Here is an 18,991-nt window from a genome sequence, read left to right on the forward strand (position 1 = left end):
GGTAGATCTGAGAACCCTGTCCAGCACAGACCGAGGGAAAGAGAAGAATAAATGAAGGAAACAGGAGTTTATTGGGGTGTCCACCCGGGCAGAACACTATGAATCTCTGATGAGACTGGAGTAGAGCCGCGCCCCGGGAGAGACCAAGGGGGCTTTTAAGGTGTCTTGAGTGTGAAAAGGGGAGAAGGGAGCAGAGACCAAGTGGGGCTGTGTGCTGGGCCAGCCTGTTGTCTGTGGGGGACGGACGTGAGGAAGCTGGGATGCAGCCTGGGGCCTTCCTGCTGCCAGAAGGGCCTAAGTCTGTCTTCCGAGCTGGGGCAGGGTGATCGCTGATTCTGTACGTGTCAGTATTTCATCCACTGGCCCCATTCGGTCCCGAGCAAACCTTACATTTTCAGCACTCAGCTTTTGTCCAGAGTGATCATTTAACTTAATCACTTAACTTCCCATTAGTCATGGATTTGCTCGAGCGGGCGCCAGTAACGTCTCCATTTGTCCCTGTCGCGTGCTAGTGTAGCCCAATGGCATCTGTTCGCTCTGGGAACATGAAGAGCCTCAAACCAATCGTTCATGATCTTGATGAAGAAGTCTGACCATCTGGTAGGTGGGCGGCCACGCGGTCTCTTGACATCCCGTGGAAACCAGTCGGTAACAGCTCTAGTCCAGCGGTCGTCTTTAAATCTCATTACGTGACCAGCCCATTTGATTTTTGACATCTTAGCAAACTAGACAGCGTCCCTAATCCTTGATCGTCGACGGATGTCAGAACTCCGGATTCTTTCTCTCATTTGAGTGAAACGTGATATTCCAAGCATAGCTCTTTCTATTCTTCTTTGGGAGACCTGAATAGCGTTCTCATCTTGTTTGCGTAGGGCCCAGGTCTCTGAGGCATATGTTAATGCAGGAAGAACAGTGGAATCAAAGAGATGTGCCCGGAGCCGAAGGTTCTTCGTCCTCTTAGCTATTTCTTCGACGTTCTTGAAGGCGTTCCAAGCTGCTCTCTTCCTCCTGCGCAGCTCAGGTGCCAGGTCATTTGTCATGTTGACCTCTCGACCTAGGTACACATAGCTGTTGCATTCAGAGATGGTCGTTCCATTGAGAGCGAATGGGGCGTCAGGAATGAGGCTCTTTCTCATGAACATTGTCTTCGTAAGATTCAGCTGTAGTCCTACCTTTCCACACTCACAGTCAAAGTCGGCCAGCATTTGTGCCACTTGGCTGATGTTTGCTGTTATTAAAACAATGTCATCAGCAAAGCGGAGGTGGTGTAGTTGCCGACCATCTATCTTCACTCCCATTCCTTCCCATTCCAGTAATCGCATGATGTTCTCGAGGGTGGCACCGAAGAGTTTCCGTAAATGGTATCACCCTGCCGCACCCCTCTCTTGACATCAACGATCACTTCTTTGTAGAATGGTGAGATCCTGGTAGTGAATCCGCAATACAGCTCACGGAGGATCCTGATGTATTGGGCTTGAATGCCCTGATTGGCTAGGGCTTCAATGACTGCTTCCGTCTCAACAGAATCAAAGGCCTTCTTTAAATCAATGAACGTTAAACAGAGCGGCATCTTGAACTCCCGAGAAACCTCAATGAGCTTGGTTATCGTGTGGATATGGTGGATGGTGCTGAATCCTTTGTGAAACCCGGCTTGCTCGCATGGTTGTCCTTCATCTAGTGTTCTGCCAATCCTATTTAGGATGACTCGAGTGAACAACTTGTAGATGACAGACAATAGGCAGATCGGGCGATAGTTGCCAATGTCATGGATGTCTCCCTTCTTGAACAGTAGTACGGTCCTTCTGGTTTTCCATTGGGACGGAACCTTGCATTCAGACAGGTAGCGAGTGAAGAGCCGAGCCAGTGTATTGATGAGTACTGACGGCAGGTTCTTCAGGTGTTCAGGTCTGACCTTGTCTGGGCCGGGTTCTGTTTGTTTCTTTACCGACGAAATGGCGTGTCGGATTTCGGAAGGGAGAACGTTGGGAACGACATATCCATCCTGTGGAATTTGGTATGTTGGCAAGTGGACATGGCTATCGAAGAGATTTGAGTAGAAGTCATGGATAATCTTCTCCATTGCCGTTCTGGAGGATGTGATGGATCCATCAGGACGTCGGAGGGCAGTCATCTTGGTCTTGTAGTTGGCGAAGGACAGGCGGGCGTTACGAATACTTTTCCCGGCTTCTGCCACATCTACCAGTACTTCTGCTCTTCTCTTTGAGGTCTTCCTTGATCGCATCTCTGCACTGCTTTGCGAGCTCGGACGTTAGCTTGCGGTTGCCTGAGGCATGCGCCAAACCACGCTGGCGAATTAGCTCAAGAGTTTTCGAAGACAGGCGATTTTTTGTGGCTATCTCTCTCTTGGCGTTCCTCGCACATTCATGGAGCTGCTGAACCAGTCGATCATATTCCTCGTCAATGTTGTCAACAATGGCATCTTCCCATGTTGCCGCAATAGTACCAAAGAGTTCCCAGTTGGTGGTCATTCTGGGAGTTCTATTTTTGAACTTTGCAGCCCTTTCTCCCCGCTCTATGAAGTAGAATTTTGCACGAAGGAGACGGTGGTCCGATCCCGTTTGAAATTTTGGGACAACAGCGACATCAGTCAGGTAAAACTGTCGATTGAATATGATGTGGTCTATTTCGTTGTGGAATCGTCCACCGGGAGACTCCCATGTCCATCGTTTAGATTCTGCCTTCTGGAACTGTGACTTACCATGAATGGTCTTGGTCGACATGATGAACTCAGACAGTCTCTCACCCTGTTCGTTCCATTCTAGGCCATGGGTCCCGATGTGAAGTTCTTCAGCTGATCTTCTCGATCCTATCTTGGCATTAAAATCACCCACAATGATCTTGTAGAAGGTGTGGTCTTCTTTATAGAACTTCTCTAGCTCCATGTAGAACTTCTCGATTTCTCTTTCATCATAATGAGATGTTGGTGCGTAGACAACGAAGATAGAAACTGCAGGCAGCGAGCCACATCTATTCAAATGTAAACGTCCGATTCGGGTTGTTAGGCATTCGAATGAATCAATGCTCTTGGCCAAGTTTGTGTTGACAAGGACACCGACGCCTCCGACACCTCTTTTATCGCATGTTCCGAGGAACAATTCTTCTCCGGTGTTGAAAACGGCATGGTGAGATTTGTGCCTTCTTGTTTCGGTCAGACCAATGATGTCGTACTTGATCATTCGCGCTTGTACCATCAGGTCCTCGATGGTACATATATGTCGGTACATATATGTTGATTAAAGCTAGTATTTTTTGGTGTGTTGTTCCCTTGATCAATAAATAGTGTCCATCCCTTGTTGACAGATTATTTATGTATGAGTCCCAAATGTGGACATTTGAAAATAACTCATGATTTTTATATCATCCCATTTTAACCCTTAATGTCATTTTTTGAAACCCAGTGTACAGCTTTGTCAAATGGGATTTTCGTGCATACTGAACGGAATCCACACATCAAGCCATCACCTTCACTAGATCGAATACTTCCAAGATTTTGTTTCTTGATCAACCAATTACTTCTTCTGATTTAGCCAAGTCCCGATCATCCTCACTACTTCAGGTGCTTAAGCAGCGGTGTTTTCACTAAGCTGTAAGGCGTCTTCAGTGCTTAACGTGTTCTACCGTCGCAGGTACTTGGACGCAGAGTCCGTCTGAGTGCTCCCACTGAGACGGTGGGCCTCGAGACCCTTCTTTCCCCCTTCCAGTTTCTGTTTAGGCAGCGTGAGTTACAATATTGTTAAAAAGAATCATAGTTAGATAGAACAGTATTTCAGGCCCACTGCGTTCCCGTGCCGAACCTACGACCTCCACCAGCAACTCAAGGCCCTCTCCCTCCCCCACCATTCCCTTAGGAAAGTCACGTTTAATATTTCCATGAGTGTGGCTGGAGCGATAGCACAGCGGTAGGGCATTTGCCTTGCGCACAGCCAGTTCAGCCGAGCTGGGTTCGATTCCTCCACCCCTCTCGGAGAGCCCAGCAAGCTACCGAGAGTATCTCGCCCGCACGGCAGAGCCTGGCAAGCTCCCTGTGACGTGTTCGATATGCCAAACACAGTAACAACAAGTCTCACAATGGAGACGTTACTGGGCCCACTCGAGCAAATCGATGAACAACGGGAGGACAGTTGTTGTTCAGTTGTTCAGTTGGGTCACATGTTCCTAATGGCATTGACACTTCTGGTTTTGATGTACAGTTAGTTGTACTCCCAGCCACATGCCCAGGACCCTCCACCGAAGTCCCTCTTCACCCCCACTCACCTCATTATCCCTCACACACGTTCCCCTGGCTTGGCGTCCTCCATGCGAGAGACGAGGGTCTGTGGCCACTTCACACTATTCATTCCCTGTTTTTCTGCGTGTCACAGTTAAGCAAGGTCCTTCCGTTGACTGGATTCACGGATATTCCTGTGGAAGGTTCTGTCAGCTTCCATGTAGATTTGTATAACCTGAGATATTTCCCCCCCGCCCCCAATTTCTAGGTTCCACAGGCCATAGAGATTTTCTTCTGAGAAGAATTCGTGTTTAATTTTTGATACCAACTCTGAACATGCATCAGGGAACTTTCCAGAAGTCCAGCCCAAGACTCCCTGCGGGGCCGCTGAGGAGCAGGTGAGATCTGGGCCAGGCTGGCCGGCCTGTGACAAGGACCGAGGACACGCCGCGCTCTGCTCGAGCAGTGGGGACCGTGAGCTCAGTCCTGCCCACAGGACGCTCCAGAAATCTGCTCGCCTTTCTGCCTGCCGTGGGGGTGTGCGGGGCGCCGGGGCGCGGGCAGGCTCACCGCGCCGGGGCGTCCGCGGGAAGGGACATGTGCCGTGAAACTCAGTGTTCTGTTGAGAGACTTTTTATCCTGACCACGATTAATTTGAATACTCTTTCTGTTCATGTTATACAAAATGATTTACTGTACTATACTTTTTCCTTTTTTTATATAATGTCTAACAAAAAAATACAACTGCAACCTTTGGACTCCTGTTAAGTTTGTTCTTTAATTAAATGACTACTCATTGCAGGAAATAAGCTGGGCTTTATATTTTCTTGGGGTTGGGAGGAGAGACTGAACAGAACAGTGACCAGCGATGCCCAATTGTCTTGTTCCTGAGCCATCAGAATTTCAACATGGAAAAGAAATAATTGTGTTTTGTAAATTGTTTGTCTCCGTGGTTTATACTTTGGGGGGAAATTTCCTTTTAAGTTAGTTTAAATTTGTAGAGTAATGAAATAATTTGTTTAGAAATGTTAGTAAAGTGAAAATTAGATCTCTTTTAGGATATTTTAAGTTTCACAATTGCAAACATGATGGAAGGTTCGCTTGAGACCATTTGGGTGAGGATCAATCTGGCACAGAAGACACTCAGTTGTCAGACCCACGTGCATCGCCGTGACTGCAGAGAAACATGCCCTGGTCAGTCACCAGGTGCAGGAGATCTTGGACATGGGGGATGCCTGTGTCCCCTGCAAGCTGTCCCCACCTGCGTTGGTCAGTGCTGGACCACTCTAAAACAGAACCTTCAGGGCCTCTGGCAGCGCGAGCCCAGCTCTGACCCTCAGCAGGACGCTGCCCTCGGCTCAGCGGGGCGGGCCCTGCCCGGGACTCTCATTTGGGGCCCAGAGGTGCGTGGAGGCAGCCCTAGTCTGATGCGTGTGGATGTGGCACATGTGTGCTGGCTGCAGGCCAAGGCACGGTAGTCATGAACTAATGTGGTTCCAGACACGATACCTATAGCCTGACGCTTGGTGCTCAGAGTGTGACGTGCAGGGGTTGATCTGCTTGTGCTGGCTGTGGTCTGATGTGCAGTGGTCAGTCTGGTGCATGGAGCCATGGTCTGATGTGCAGTGGTCAGTCTGCGTGTGGTGACCATGGTCCCAAGGCAGTGGTCAGTCTGCGTGTGGTGACCACAGTTCCAAGGCAGACGCAGTCCCAAGACAGTGGTCAGTCTGCGTGTGGTGACCACGGTCCCAAGGAAGTGGTCAGTCTGTGCATGTGACCACAGTCCCAAGGCAGTGGTCAGTCTGTTCATGTGATCACAGTCCCAAGGCAGTGGTCAGTCTGTGCGTGTGACCACAGTCCCAAGGCAGTGGTCAGTCTGTTCATGTGACCACGGTTCCAAGGCAGTGGTCAGTCTGTGCGTGTGACCATGGTCCCAAGGAAGTGGTCAGTCTGCGTGTGGTGACCACAGTCCCAAGGCAGTGGTCAGTCTGTGCGTGGTGACCACGGTCCCAAGGAAGTGGTCAGTCTGTGCATGTGACCATGGTCCCAAGGAATTGGTCAGTCTGCATGTAGTGACCACAGTCCCAGGGCAGTGGTCAGTCTGCATGTGGTGACCATGATCCCAAGGAAGTGGTCAGTCTGTGCATGTGATCACGGTCCCAAGGCAGTGGTCAGTCTGTGAATGTGACCACGGTCCCAAAGCAGTGGTCAGTCTGCGTGTGGTGACCATGGTCCCAAGGCAGTGGTCAGTCTGTATATGTGACCACAGTCCCAAAGCAGTGGTCAGTCTGCGTGTGGTGACCATGGTCCCAAGGCAGTGGTCAGTCTGTGTATGTGACCATGGTCCCAAGGCAGACACAGTCCCAAGACAGTGGTCAGTCTGCACGTGGTGACCATGGTCCCAAGGAAATGGTCAGTCTGTGCATGTGACCACGGTCCGAAGGCAGACGTCTGTGCATGTGACCACAGTCCCAAGGCAGTGGTCAGTCTGTGAGTGTGACCACGGTCCCAAGGCAGTGGTCAGTCTGCATGTGGTGACCACAGTTCCAAGGCAGTGGTCAGTCTGTGCGTGTGACCATGATCCCAAGGCAGACGCGGTCCCAAGGCAGTGGTCAGTCTGTGCGTGTGACTACGGTCCCAAGGCAGTGGTCAGTCTATGCATGGTGACCATGGTCCCACAGCAGTGTCAGTCAGGTACTCGGTGGCTCTTTTCCTGATGACCCTGTGCCGCCCTAGTGCCTTTGGCTGCTTGTCACCTCTTGCTGTCCACACCCTTTCCTGGTCCACTTCTAAGACCGCTATGGACCAGGCTGGCCTGGAGTAGCCCTCTGTCCTTAAGGCTGGGACTGACCCTCGGGGCCCCCAGAGGCGTTGGCACTTCCCGCTGTCCAGCAGAAGAACCCCAGCCCTCCCCTCCCCTCCCTGCCATGGGCGCCTCCAGGCTTGGCCCCTTAGAGCTGCAGTTTCGTGCTTTAAAGGAGACGCTTCAACTCTGACGGGAAGCCAGTTCCTTGATTCTGTGAGCATTTAGGAGGACGTGTTTATGTGTGTGTACATATCTCTATATACACATACTTTTGACTCACAGCCTATAATTTGTGGTTAGCCTCCAAAAGGCTTTCTATTTTAAGCTATACATTAGCAACTTTTTTATTTTATATTTTATTCAGTTTAAAAAAATGGATTGGAGCACAAATTATATAAAACCAAGATTTCTGTCTTCCTCTGGAGAGACGCTCCTGTACTAACCATCAAAGGAGAGAAGCAGGTTCCACTTCCCTAGCAGCCATTCTGGCCCCCCAGACAAGACGGACTGAGAAGTGCTTGGAAGACCCCAACCCATCCCTGCAGTGACCGATGATGTGGCGGGGGCAGCTGTGATTAGGGATTTTTTCCTCAGGTAAAGCCCACGTGTAAGTAAACGACGAAACTCAGAATTAAGATGAAGTGCAGGGTACCCAAAGGAGGGTCTTGTTTGCCAGAGGATGCCAAACTCCTTTGGTCCTCTAGCTCATTTTCATCACTATGTAACTGTCATCCCATTGATCTTCGATCTCCTTGAACAGGCGCCAATAGCATCTCTGTTCTTCCCAGCCCTGCGATTTTGGCAGCCTCTTCTTACTCATCTTTTCCCAACGATTGGAGGCTCTTTCAGGGTCAGGGGAATGAGACCTGTTGTCGTTACCGTATTTGGCATATCAAATACGCCACGGGGAGCTTGCCAGGCTCTGCCCGTGCGGGTGGGAAACTCTCGGTAGCTTGCTGGGCTCTCCAAGAGGCATAAATGGGTAGGAAGTGCCTTACACTGTGTCACGCAGCCACAAAGCGGCCTGGAGCATGGCAGTGGTTGGACAGTGGAGGTCGGCTGCCGGGTCTGGGTCCCTTGGGGTGGGGAGGGCTCTCACCCGCCCCACAGCTCCTTTTCATAAAAACAAACAAAAAACCCAACTCAGGGCCCCTGCTGCCCCATAGGCCTCAAGTGCCTTGAGAGGACAGGGCTGTTCGCCTTGGAAAACCTGATCTAACCTCGACGCTAAGGTACCAGGAAGCCACAGATGTTTCCACCGAGACCAGCGTCTTAGCAATGGATCTCACTCCTGCCACTCTATTTCTCTCAGATGCAGTTACATTTCCCATTCCGTCCCTTCAGGTGTTACTTTGGATGCAGTGAAACCGAAGCGAACTTATGTCCTGGGTCCCCGCGAAGGCGTCTGGTCCTGAGTTCAGTTTGCTTGTGAGTACAGCCCAGTAGCACCCACTCTGGGTGGAGGAACAAGATGGAAAAACCACGAGTCACCTGGCACTGCAGTCTACATGCATGTGCGCCGTAAATTCATGGTATACAGACTTGAAGGAAACTTACAGACTTGAGGGCCTGGAGAAAATATTCCACCTAATTTAGAAATGATTAGGCACAATGTTCTGAATCACCAAAATTCTTCATTCTCAACAATAGGCATTAATGAGGTTTTTATGCTTGGGGGGGGGGGTTGTTCAGGCCACACCTGGCAGCCCTCAGGACCCCCTCCTGGCTCCATGCCTCGGGGTTGTAGCTAGCAGGTGGCTAATTGTAGCTGGTGGGAATTGAGCCCCGGGCCCCCACAGAAAGCCCTTTGAGCTGTCTCTCCAGTTCCTTGGTGTTAATTTTATGTCTTATATGTGTCTCTTACTCATAAAATAAATTGTTAGCTATCAATATAACAATATTAGGTTAATAAGGAAATTTTATGTTTAGGCTTGAAGCAATAATACAGCCATTCGAGTACTTGCCTTCCACTCAACCAACCCAGGTTCAATCCCCAGCATCCATAGGATGCCCGGAGCCCTACCAAGATCTTGGGATCGATCTCTGAGTGCAGAGCCAGGAATAAGCCCTGGGCACTGCTAGGTGTGGCCCAAACCAAACCAAAGGCAAACAAAAGAGCACACACACAAAGCCATTTTAAAGCGTTTAAGACATTCGTGTGTGTGGTTCTGGGCACTGAATTCGCTCGGAAGAGGTGAGTCCTTTGCCACTGAACTAGCCCCAGCCCGTTTTCACTAATGATTTTGTGAGAGATGAACGCACTTCTAGAGACCCCCATTCCATTCTAAGACAATCTGATAGAGGGGCTCTATAAACAGTACCTTTTAAAAAATTTGAAAGACTTTGAAATCAAGTTACTTTTGTGTAACGGAAATGAACCAGAAACAAAACAAAACCCAACAAAACCCCGAAAACCTTTCCAACAAGAGAGCCATCTTGTGGAAATACATACGAACTACAAGTATAAGAAACTACTGTATATTGGGAGATGAAAGTAAAATATTTTAGCTCCATCGACGCAACTCATCAATAGCAAATTCTAGCCCAGAAATGCAAAAATTCTAACGGAGCTACTGAAATTAGTCTTAGATGCCCCCATTGACCCAGTTTGAATTTTTCACAACAAAGCAGCAACTTAAGATGCCCCAAAGCAACTGAGCACAGTTTTTATCAGAGAATTACTGGGAGTTCCCTGTAAGTTTATAAAGCTGTTAGGAGATGCGAGCTCTGCCTCTCAATGAACCGAACTCCGAAGGAATTAGGAGGAGTCGACGTCACAGAACCCAGAGAACAAAGGGATTTTGTGACTGAGTGGCGCCCTCCCAGAGTGGGGTCAGTGAGGAGTGATGTTTTCCTGACTATGACCCAGGTCGAGCAGGCCGATGGCCATACGCTGACCACTTCCCAGGAGAGAATTCTGCGCATAAGCCGCGTTCTTTTGAATGGCTGGCCCCTGCGGCACCACAAGGCCCAGATGAATTTCTGTCACTCCGTTAATCCGGGGGGAGACCTTGTGAAGAATCGTGTTACATCCTCCTGCCAAAAGCCATCTGGAGGCTTGCTTGCTTTTTTAAGCCCATGTTGTCTCGTGAACACGTGAACACGTCTTCCCCTCACGCCCCACGTATAAATTTCAGTAAGAACAACTTTGCGGGGCAGGATGATAGTACCACGGGGAGGGCGCGTGCCTTGCACGCAGTCAGCATGGGTTCGATCCCCGACATCCCACGCCCAAGCCCTGCCAGGAGTGATCCCTGAGGACAGAGCCAGGAAAAACCCTGAGCGCCACCAGGTGTGCCACACCCCTGCCCCCAAAATATTTTTGCTTCACCAAAAAATAAAAATAAATGAAAGCACATCTCTCTCCTCTCCTAAGTAGCTGTTGAAGAGGCTTTCCCTCCTTCACTGGGTTCTCGGCTCTTTTGTCACAGCTTAGGTGTCTAAGTGGATTAGACACTGGTGGATTCTGGGCTCTCTATTCATTCTCTGTGTCCACGGCCCCATCTTTCACCACCTATGTTTGTTATAAATCGTTCAGATTTTGTTTCTACTTGAGTCACTTTTGACCAGAATGTTCCATTTCCTATGAGCTACCTAATCGGAGGTCCTAAATTGTTCATGGAATTCTCATTGTTCTTGTTAGTCATGTCCCCAATTTTGCCCTTCTGACTTTAGATTTTATTAATTTTGAATTTTTTTATTTTATAAAGTAGTTCACAATATTTGATTCCATTTAATATTCAAACACCAGTTGCACCACCATTATACCTTCCCATCACCTTATTTCGGGTCGTTTCGATCTCGAACCCCAATCCCTGCCCCAAAGCAGAACCGAAATAATCTATTTTGTATTGTTTGTTATGAAAAACCATTGAAAATGCTACAAAGAAGTATCCTTAAAAGAGTGTGAAGGTTGTTGCATTGCCCCCAGGGGCCATTAAGCCCTCCTAGAAGAGATCACTAACATGTTGGTAAAGGCTGAGCCTTGTTGCTTCTTATATATGTATCTGTGGGGGGAAAAAGTGTATTTTGCCCTCTAAGATTGGTTGCCTCCTACTTTGAGCCCTATCGAATGTGGTGCCGTAATCTTGGAGTTCAAGTAGGGTGTGTGGTCCAGGAATAGCTTCACTCGTGGGGGATGTGTGGCCGAGTGTGTGGAGAGCGGCTATGGCCATGGTGGCGGCTGGGTTCTAGAGGTTGTAGGTTGCCGTGGTTGGGTCCCTTGGGGCGAGGAGGGGTCTCACCCACCCCCGCTCTGGGGCGCTCGAAGTGAAACAGCCTGGCGCGGGGTCCGGCAGCATGGTTATGGCGAGTGTCATGTTATGCTCCCTTCCGGGAGAGGACATGCGATCTGGATGGTGCCGATGACAAGAGGTGGCTGATGGGCGTGACTGCTGAGTCTCTGGAGACGGGGGATCTCCATTCCCCATCCCATCGAACCCAGTGTTCTCCGTCACAAAGTCCCACAGACTTTAGCTTTTAGCCTTTAAGATGGTTTAATTTCAACCCTTGAGACCTTTTCAAAGAGCCACCTTCTGCCTCTATAACCTTTAATCTATAACCTATAATACTCCATAACCTGTGTTACATTAACTCCTATTAACTGTCATGTCATTTGCTTTTTCTATAAAGTACGGTAAGTCCTCGACGACTCAGTTGGGAGCACCCACCCCCATTAGCTCGGAGCCCTGCTGGGCTGTTCCTGAGCACGGCTTTCCCGGCACAGGTGAGCTTCTTGTCTGCCTTTGTCCCTGTCTCTCCATTTTCCCTGGGGCTGATTCTTGGACCTACTGCTTAAGTGTATACTGTCACCAGTGATTTTTCTGGGGGGGGCCTAGGGAGTATTGGGTGCCCTGCCCAGCGGCCACTCCAAGTCTCTGTTCGGGGGACTCTGTACCGTTTTTATGTACCATCTCTCTTGCCCCAGGAGAACTTTAAGACAATGGCATGAGATGATTGACACGTTAGAAGAATCGCCTGCTAAATTAAGAGACAATCGGCAAAGGAAAATGTGGGTGCTGACAAGTCATTTTCCAGGCTCTTGCAGTCACCCACAAGAGAAGCTGTGTTGGTACTAACAGGTGGAAGGGCATGCACTGAAATATTAATTTGGCAATAAAATCTGCAGAACTCGCTCAGTGTTTGGCTAGAGGAAAAGAGAACTAGGAATTTCTTGATTCTCAAGAAACCAAGGATTCTTTTGTGAGTGAAAGTACTTTTTTGAACTTTCCATCAAAGGAGGTGATGCAACGTTCTACGATCCAAAGCAAAGGGCAAAACTTCTCTCTATCTGGAAATGAGCCATTTCCACGGGGTCCCCAGAGAATGGTGAACGGAGGCAGAGTGACAGTTACGGGGCTGACACCACAATTTAAGGTGAAAGAGAAGCCAGGAAAGACAGAAAGGAAGACGTGCCAGCTAAGAGCTTTAGGGAATGACACTGAGAAGCAATGCAAGGAGGGATCAGATTAGGCAAGAGAAATCACAGATGATTTTGATTATGTAGTTTCAGTGGAATAGTAAAGACTAAAGCAGAACTGAAGGAAAGTGAGGAGCAACTGAGTGTTGAGTTGAAATAGGAACTGGAGAACACTCTGTTCTCTCAGTACAAATGGGAATTGGAGGAGCAGTGAGATTTTGTATCAGTGGAGTCTCTTTGGAGCGTGGGATGCATAAATGTACGGTGAAAAGCCCATGGAAACAGGATTCGCACTACTGCCTTAAGGGGTAACTGCTACACACCAGAACCCAGGAAATGCAGGTGTCTCGTGGCGACTAAACAGGACTACGGAGTGGCTGGCTTGTTCCCTGGTGGTGCTCAGGTTAAAACAAGTGAACGGGAAGAGACAGGCCAGGAGAGCATTGATCAGGGTTAAGGAGCTGAGATCAGGTAATGAACAGGAAGTGTAGAGTGTGGGGAGTTAAGGCCTGGGATTACCCTGGGAAGTTTGCAATTAGAAAGTGCAACATGAAGACCAATCCAGAGGGTCCTAAGTCTGGTTTCTAACAAGGCGGCAGGAGTTTGTGCTGACAGCACCGGTGCAGCCAGGCGTCCAGTGTGACAGATGGCTCAGAGCCGGGGGGTTGGAGGTATGTCACCACAGGCCCACCTGTCAAGGGTCACAGACAACAGGGAGTCAGTTCACCATTTCTCAAAGCAGGATCTTTCCTGCCTGTGGATCCATCTGGGCAGATGCTGTGGGCTGAGTGACACTCAGCGGGAGGTCCCTCCCACAGGGCCAGTGCACTGGGGGCGGCCTGGAGGAGGAGATTGGGCTCAATCCATTGTTAACAAAATAGGAAAAATCATTAATTTTTATTTCAACTTTATTAAAGTGTATGTAACAAAACTGCCTACTTAGATGTTTAGATAACACAGCGCGTATCTTAGGGTACTCCTGCCATCTAACATGATGCAGCTATAATAACTCCAAGCACTGATTGCTACTCAGGAGAAAGGGTTAAATCAGACTTCTCGAGTGTGGCTAAATTGTGTTTACTTGTAGTTTATTTTAAGCTAGTGATTCAGCACAAACTGTATTAAGTTAAAACTAATCTTACTTTATTAAAGAACTGGCTTAGAGCATATAGTTAACTCATGTAAGGCAAATATAAAACCAACATATTTCCTTTACAGTCTGGTTTCCCAAAAACATTCTCCCTAAGAAAAGCACCCAGCCCTAGTGTTGTGGCTGCTCTTTTCCATCCAGCATTCGTCTGAAGGCTCCCAGGTAACACGTCGAGTGACTCATCAGGATTTATCTTCAGCTAAAGACAGTGACATCATTCATAAGCCATAAATAATGACACCAGTCCTTTGCGTACATTTAGAAGATCCTCTTGTTGCTAGAGAGGCCAAGAGAAGGAAAGAATCAAAAGTCACTAGGAAATTCTGTGATTCCCACTAACGGTTTGAGTATTTCTCAAATTTCTTTATTGGGGATTTATTTTTTCTTTTCGCTGTACCCGGAGTCGAACCTTGGGTCTCATCTGTGGACGGCAGGCACTCTACCACTGAGGTACACCCCTGGCCCTAGGAATTTTAGTTTTTAAAGAAAAGTAAACCAGACTTAATCTGAATGGTTTTAAGGAGCAACTTAGCCTCAAGCTAAATCAGTTTAGCCACAACCTTCTGTACTAGTTCAACCTACTGAGATGCTGTTACAATCTGGAAAGCACATTCAATACCCTCTCTGCGAGACTCACTTCACCTTCATCGGCCATCTGACACCTGCCGTCCCAGAGAAGCACCAAGGACGTGGCCAGCGGCCAGCAGGAGCGAGGCTTTCAACCCGCCCAGGTGCACTCCCCACAGTGCGGCTAATAGTCTGCGAGCCCTTGACAAGCTCACTGTTTTTGTTTTGGACCACATCTGGCAGTTCTCAGGGGACCCCATGCAGTCCTGGGGCTTGAATCGGGGTCTGCCATATGCCAGGCAAGCACCTGAACTCCTGTATGATCTCTCTGGCCAAAGCCGTGCAAGAATTTTGCTGTGAAAGAACTAAAATCCCATACTAGGGATGAATTACCATTTCCTTAAGAAGTCTCTCTTGCAGTATTTTCATGTCTTCTTTCATTGAGCACATCTGGAAAGAGATACATTTCTCCACTAAAATTTACTGAGAAAAGACTAACCATTGTTGAAATGTACATTATATAAAACTACAGGATTTTTACCTCAGCAGTAAAAACAGTTTCTTCATAATCAGTGTTGTAGAAGACATATTTTTCCAAAGCAGCTTTCAAAAGGTGAAGCCTAATGAGTAAGATGAAATTAATATTTTCATTTAGGAGAAATTCAGATGAAATGGCTATATTTGATAAGTTCTAGATATACCTCTGCTGTTCACATTTTTGATAGCCAGCAAACTTCTGACAGATCTTTTCCCAAAAATCCTACATTTAAAAATACAATATGCAGTTATACTTTATTACTTAATACAAACAAAAATAAAAACTCGACCGACATATCTCTGCTAGTCCAAAAGTATACAACGTGGATTATAGGCTAAGCACACCTCCAACATCATAGAGTCTTCCAGATAAAACTGAAAGGAAAAGACACCTCATGCTGCATTCTATCTGCTCCAGTTGTGGGGGCATCTGTCTCAGGGTCGCAGACCCAGGGCTTTGCAAATGCAGGCCTTGCTCTGGGAGCACAGGGATTATGGAGGGTTTCAGATTCTGCTCAGGAAGTGTTTGTAATTTAGGATTATCAGTAGTACATAAGGTCAGAGAAATAGTACAGTGTGCACTTGTCTTGCAAGTGCCCAACACATGTTCACAATTCGGCACTCGATATGGTCCCCCAAACCCACCAGGAGTTAAGTCCCGAACCCTGCTAGTTTGGCTCAAAATCCCAAACAACGAAAAGCTCTTAACAGTACAAACCGCAAATTCTTTCTCCAAATCTTTCAGAGTTTGTGAATCTCTTTCAAATTTCTCCAGCTCTTCTATGATGATGAATTGGAACTTATCGAGTTTTTTAATCCTATTAAAAGAACAAAAATGAGATTTTAAAAACTCCTGCACTCAGAATATACACATTACATAAATGATTTTTATTACAGACCTATATTCCTGAATGTGATGCTTCACTGTTTTCACATGTTGTTGGGCTGTTTTCCAAGACTCCTTTGTAAAATACTTCATCAGTTTCTCATGAACCTGAAAATATATGCATTTTTTAAACCTTAAGTTCTTTGCAAAATCATCACTGCAATCCTCTCCACGCAGTGCCTAAGGCTTGGCAAAGCAGAGCATCTGGTACAGAGAAGGCTCTTCCTTCCACAAGGGAGGTTGAGGGAATACTTTTCTGAGAAATTCACCGTATTTACAAATATTTTCATGCTTATCTTTATCTTCAGGAAAATAACCAAAACCTAAAACTGTACCTTGACTTACTTGGTTTCTATAAAAACATCTAGACACGGACATGTAACAAAATATATAAATCAAGGTAGATTAAGGTAGCCTTTTGAGAAATCAAGTTCAAACAATGAATATATAAATTTGGGGGGTGGCCACACTCGGTGATGCTGGGATCAAGTCTGCTTTCAAAGCAGGAGCTCCAGCTCTCTTGCGCCATCTCCTAGGGGCGAATACTCTGGATTTGGATTGCTGGCCCAGAGACGGTGCTGACTTAAGGAATGTTTCTGCACATGCTAGTAACAAGAAGACTCTCTCCCTTATATATTGCCCTGTAAGACAGATGTGTGTGTGTGTGTGTGTGTGTATAACTTGTGTGTGTGTGTGTATAACTTGTGTGTGTGTATAACTTGTGTGTGTGTGTGTATAACGAAGAATGGTTTTAGAAAACAGAGTACAGAAGTGGCAAAACAGAGCAAAGTGGAATTTCTGAGTATGGTCGCTCACCCTTCACCAGACACGGCCTAGATCATGTCTACTCCCTTCCCCTCGGAGGGATGACAAGCACAGACAAAGAAAAAGCACTGGAGGCGAAGAGAAGACTAGGGCACCTGCTCTGCAAGCGTGATGTCTCGAGATGAATTCCGCAGCTCTTCTGCGAGAGCACTGGACGCAGGATGTGCCCTTGGCCAGACCCTGGCAGCAGGGGCAAGCGAAGCACACAGAGACCAGGGAGATCAGAGTTTTACAAACCATTTCAGTTTTTCATCAGTAAATGAGAAAGATCAATGAAAATGGGTGTTCTGCTGTCCACGAAGCAGTTGAGAAGCTAGAAGAAAATGTGCTCTACTACTGTACTGGACATAAACCATCACTGAAACAAGAACTCACCTTGACTTTCTTCTGAATTTCAGTATTGGCTTTCTCATATATCATTTCTACATTCGAATTTTCAGTTTCCTCCTCAGGAATACTTCCATTATCTCCTAAGTATGGGGACAGAGTTTCAGATTTTCTTAAAAAATTAAGACAATCAATTAAAATTAAAAGTAACTTATTATGGTGCCGCCAGCAGGTCAACCTGTACCTGTGAGGCAAGTGCATCAGCAGCCTGATGGCGCCTTCAGACTTCCAGATACCCCCAAATTGCTGCTGTGCCTCTGGCCAGACCCCAAAAACTTGGGGCAAAGTTTACCAAGAAAGTAAATGGCCGAAAGGTATGTGGGAGACACACCCACAAACCACCTCTGGCTCAGCTTTATAATCAGAGACACGGCCTCTCTGGTTCCTGATCAAACTGCTTAACGGCCCTGATCCCAGAGACTCAGAAACAAATCTCGAAACCCAGCGGCTTTTGGCAGAAGTGTGTCCTGACCACGCAGTAGGTTACTGTCGCCGGGCCACCCCAGGGGGGAAAGGGTGTTGTCCCTCTGCCTGCTTCCCCCAGGCAGCTCGGTGGCTGTCATCCTCCAGAGGCCATTGGACAGTCAGGTTTGGTTCCGCGGTGACGAAACTTGTTGGGCCTCACGGGATGGGGTTGGAGCCGGGCCTGTCCTCCCCATCCCAAAGAGACCCCAAGTCATCACCCATAAACGGCCTTTCTGGCTCCTAATCAAACTTCTTAATGGACATGATCCCAGAGACTCAGGAACAAATCTCGGAACCCAGCAGGTTTTGGCAGAAATCCCTCCAGATTTGTTAAAATTTTGGAATTTCAAAATTGCGTGGCTACATCATATGTTATTCATAACCAGCAATAGAAAACAAATTGTCTACTGTTGCCTTTTCAGCAGATATGAGTGTTGGGGTAAAATATCAAATAATAATGGTGGGTCTGGTGTTGAAATTTTGAATGTGATCAAAGTAGAGAGAGAGAGTAATGTGGAAATCATCTGCCCCACAGGTAGGGGGAGGGTGAGATGGGGGGTATACTGAGGATTTTGGTGGTGGAAAATGGGCACTGGTGAAGGGACGAGTGTTTCATTGTATGACTGAGACTTAAACCCGAAAGCTTTGTAACTGCTCTCAAGGTGATTCAATAAAAAAAATTATAACACTGTCCTCGATTTGCTCGAGCGGGCCCAGTAACGTCTCCATTGTGAGACTTCTTGTTACTGTGTTTGGCATATTGAATACGAAGTTATTTAGACTTCAGATTGTCTTGAAATGTAGATTTTGAATGGGTTTAAAGATAGATTGGTTTCATTAATTTGTATATAGAAATACTCTAATAAATTTTAATGCCATTTAACTATTTGTAAGATATAACCTTACTGTCTTAAAAAAATTATAAAAAAGGAAAAAAAAAGGAAGGTGGAATTCATGTTCAATCCAATCAGACTAATCAATGGCTGAATGAATAGCAATACTCCTACATAAAGTAACTAATAAATTGAACTTATGCAGGAGGTTTATATTTTTAATTTAAAATTCTCGTATTCAGGGGTGGGGAGACAGTACAGCAGGTAGTGCACTTGCCTTGCATGCAGTCAACCAGGGTTCAATCCCCAGCATTCCGTATGGTCAGACAAGGACCACCAGGAGTAATTCCTGAGGGCAGAACTAGGAGTAACCCCCGAGCATCACCAGTGTTGCTCAAAAACAAAATTCTTATACATAAGAAAAGTATTTTGGCATGAGCATATAGGCAAAATGGTAACTGAAACCAGGCTGTTTCAAGATTGATTGTTAACTGGTTTCAACTACTTCCTGAAACAAGGCTAGTATTATTAGCCTATTATTAGCCTGAGTATTTGCTGACACGCTCATCTACTAGTAAATTCACATCCTTGTAAAGCTGGTTGAAGAATGATAAGGGAGATAAAAGATCCTCCTGCAGCAGTATTCATGTGAAGCAAAGTGATTATGAAGCATTGGCTTTTTTTTCCTTCCTTTTTGGGTCACACCCAGCGATGCTCAGGGGTTACTCCTGGCTCTGCACTCAGGAAGTACTCCTAGCGCTGCTCAGGGGACCGTATGGGATGCTGGGATTCGAACTCGGGTTGGCCACGTGCAAGGCAAGCGCCCTACCCGCGGTGCTACTGCTCCAGCCCCAGCATTGGCTATCTTGGCTGGAGCGATAGCAGAGC

At 47.2% G+C, this 18,991-nt stretch overlaps 2 protein-coding genes across 2 annotated transcripts in view; one reads left to right on the forward strand and one right to left on the reverse strand.

Moving 5' to 3' along the window:
• PHACTR3 (phosphatase and actin regulator 3) overlaps positions 1-4,637 on the forward strand; it is an 80,464-nt gene extending 75,827 nt beyond the window's left edge. Inside the window, exon 13 of the mRNA XM_056108127.1 lies at positions 4,497-4,637. Within this exon, the coding sequence (XP_055964102.1) occupies positions 4,497-4,512 (16 nt within the window). The 3' untranslated portion in view covers positions 4,513-4,637. The remainder of the gene's footprint in view (positions 1-4,496) is intronic.
• Positions 4,638-13,781: 9,144 nt separating this feature from the next.
• Positions 13,782-18,991, reverse strand: part of SYCP2 (synaptonemal complex protein 2) — a 62,339-nt gene continuing 57,129 nt past the window's right edge. The window contains exons 34-40 of the mRNA XM_056108128.1: positions 16,794-16,888; positions 15,607-15,701; positions 15,426-15,525; positions 14,872-14,930; positions 14,712-14,790; positions 14,564-14,620; positions 13,782-13,880 (exon numbers count right to left, since the gene is read on the reverse strand). Coding sequence (XP_055964103.1) covers positions 13,818-13,880; positions 14,564-14,620; positions 14,712-14,790; positions 14,872-14,930; positions 15,426-15,525; positions 15,607-15,701; positions 16,794-16,888 — 548 coding nt within the window. The 3' untranslated portion in view covers positions 13,782-13,817. The remainder of the gene's footprint in view (positions 13,881-14,563; positions 14,621-14,711; positions 14,791-14,871; positions 14,931-15,425; positions 15,526-15,606; positions 15,702-16,793; positions 16,889-18,991) is intronic.

This window comes from Sorex fumeus, unplaced genomic scaffold (genome assembly GCF_029834395.1).
Source record: "Sorex fumeus unplaced genomic scaffold, SorFum_2.1 ptg000193l, whole genome shotgun sequence".
Lineage (NCBI taxonomy): Eukaryota > Metazoa > Chordata > Mammalia > Eulipotyphla > Soricidae > Sorex > Sorex fumeus.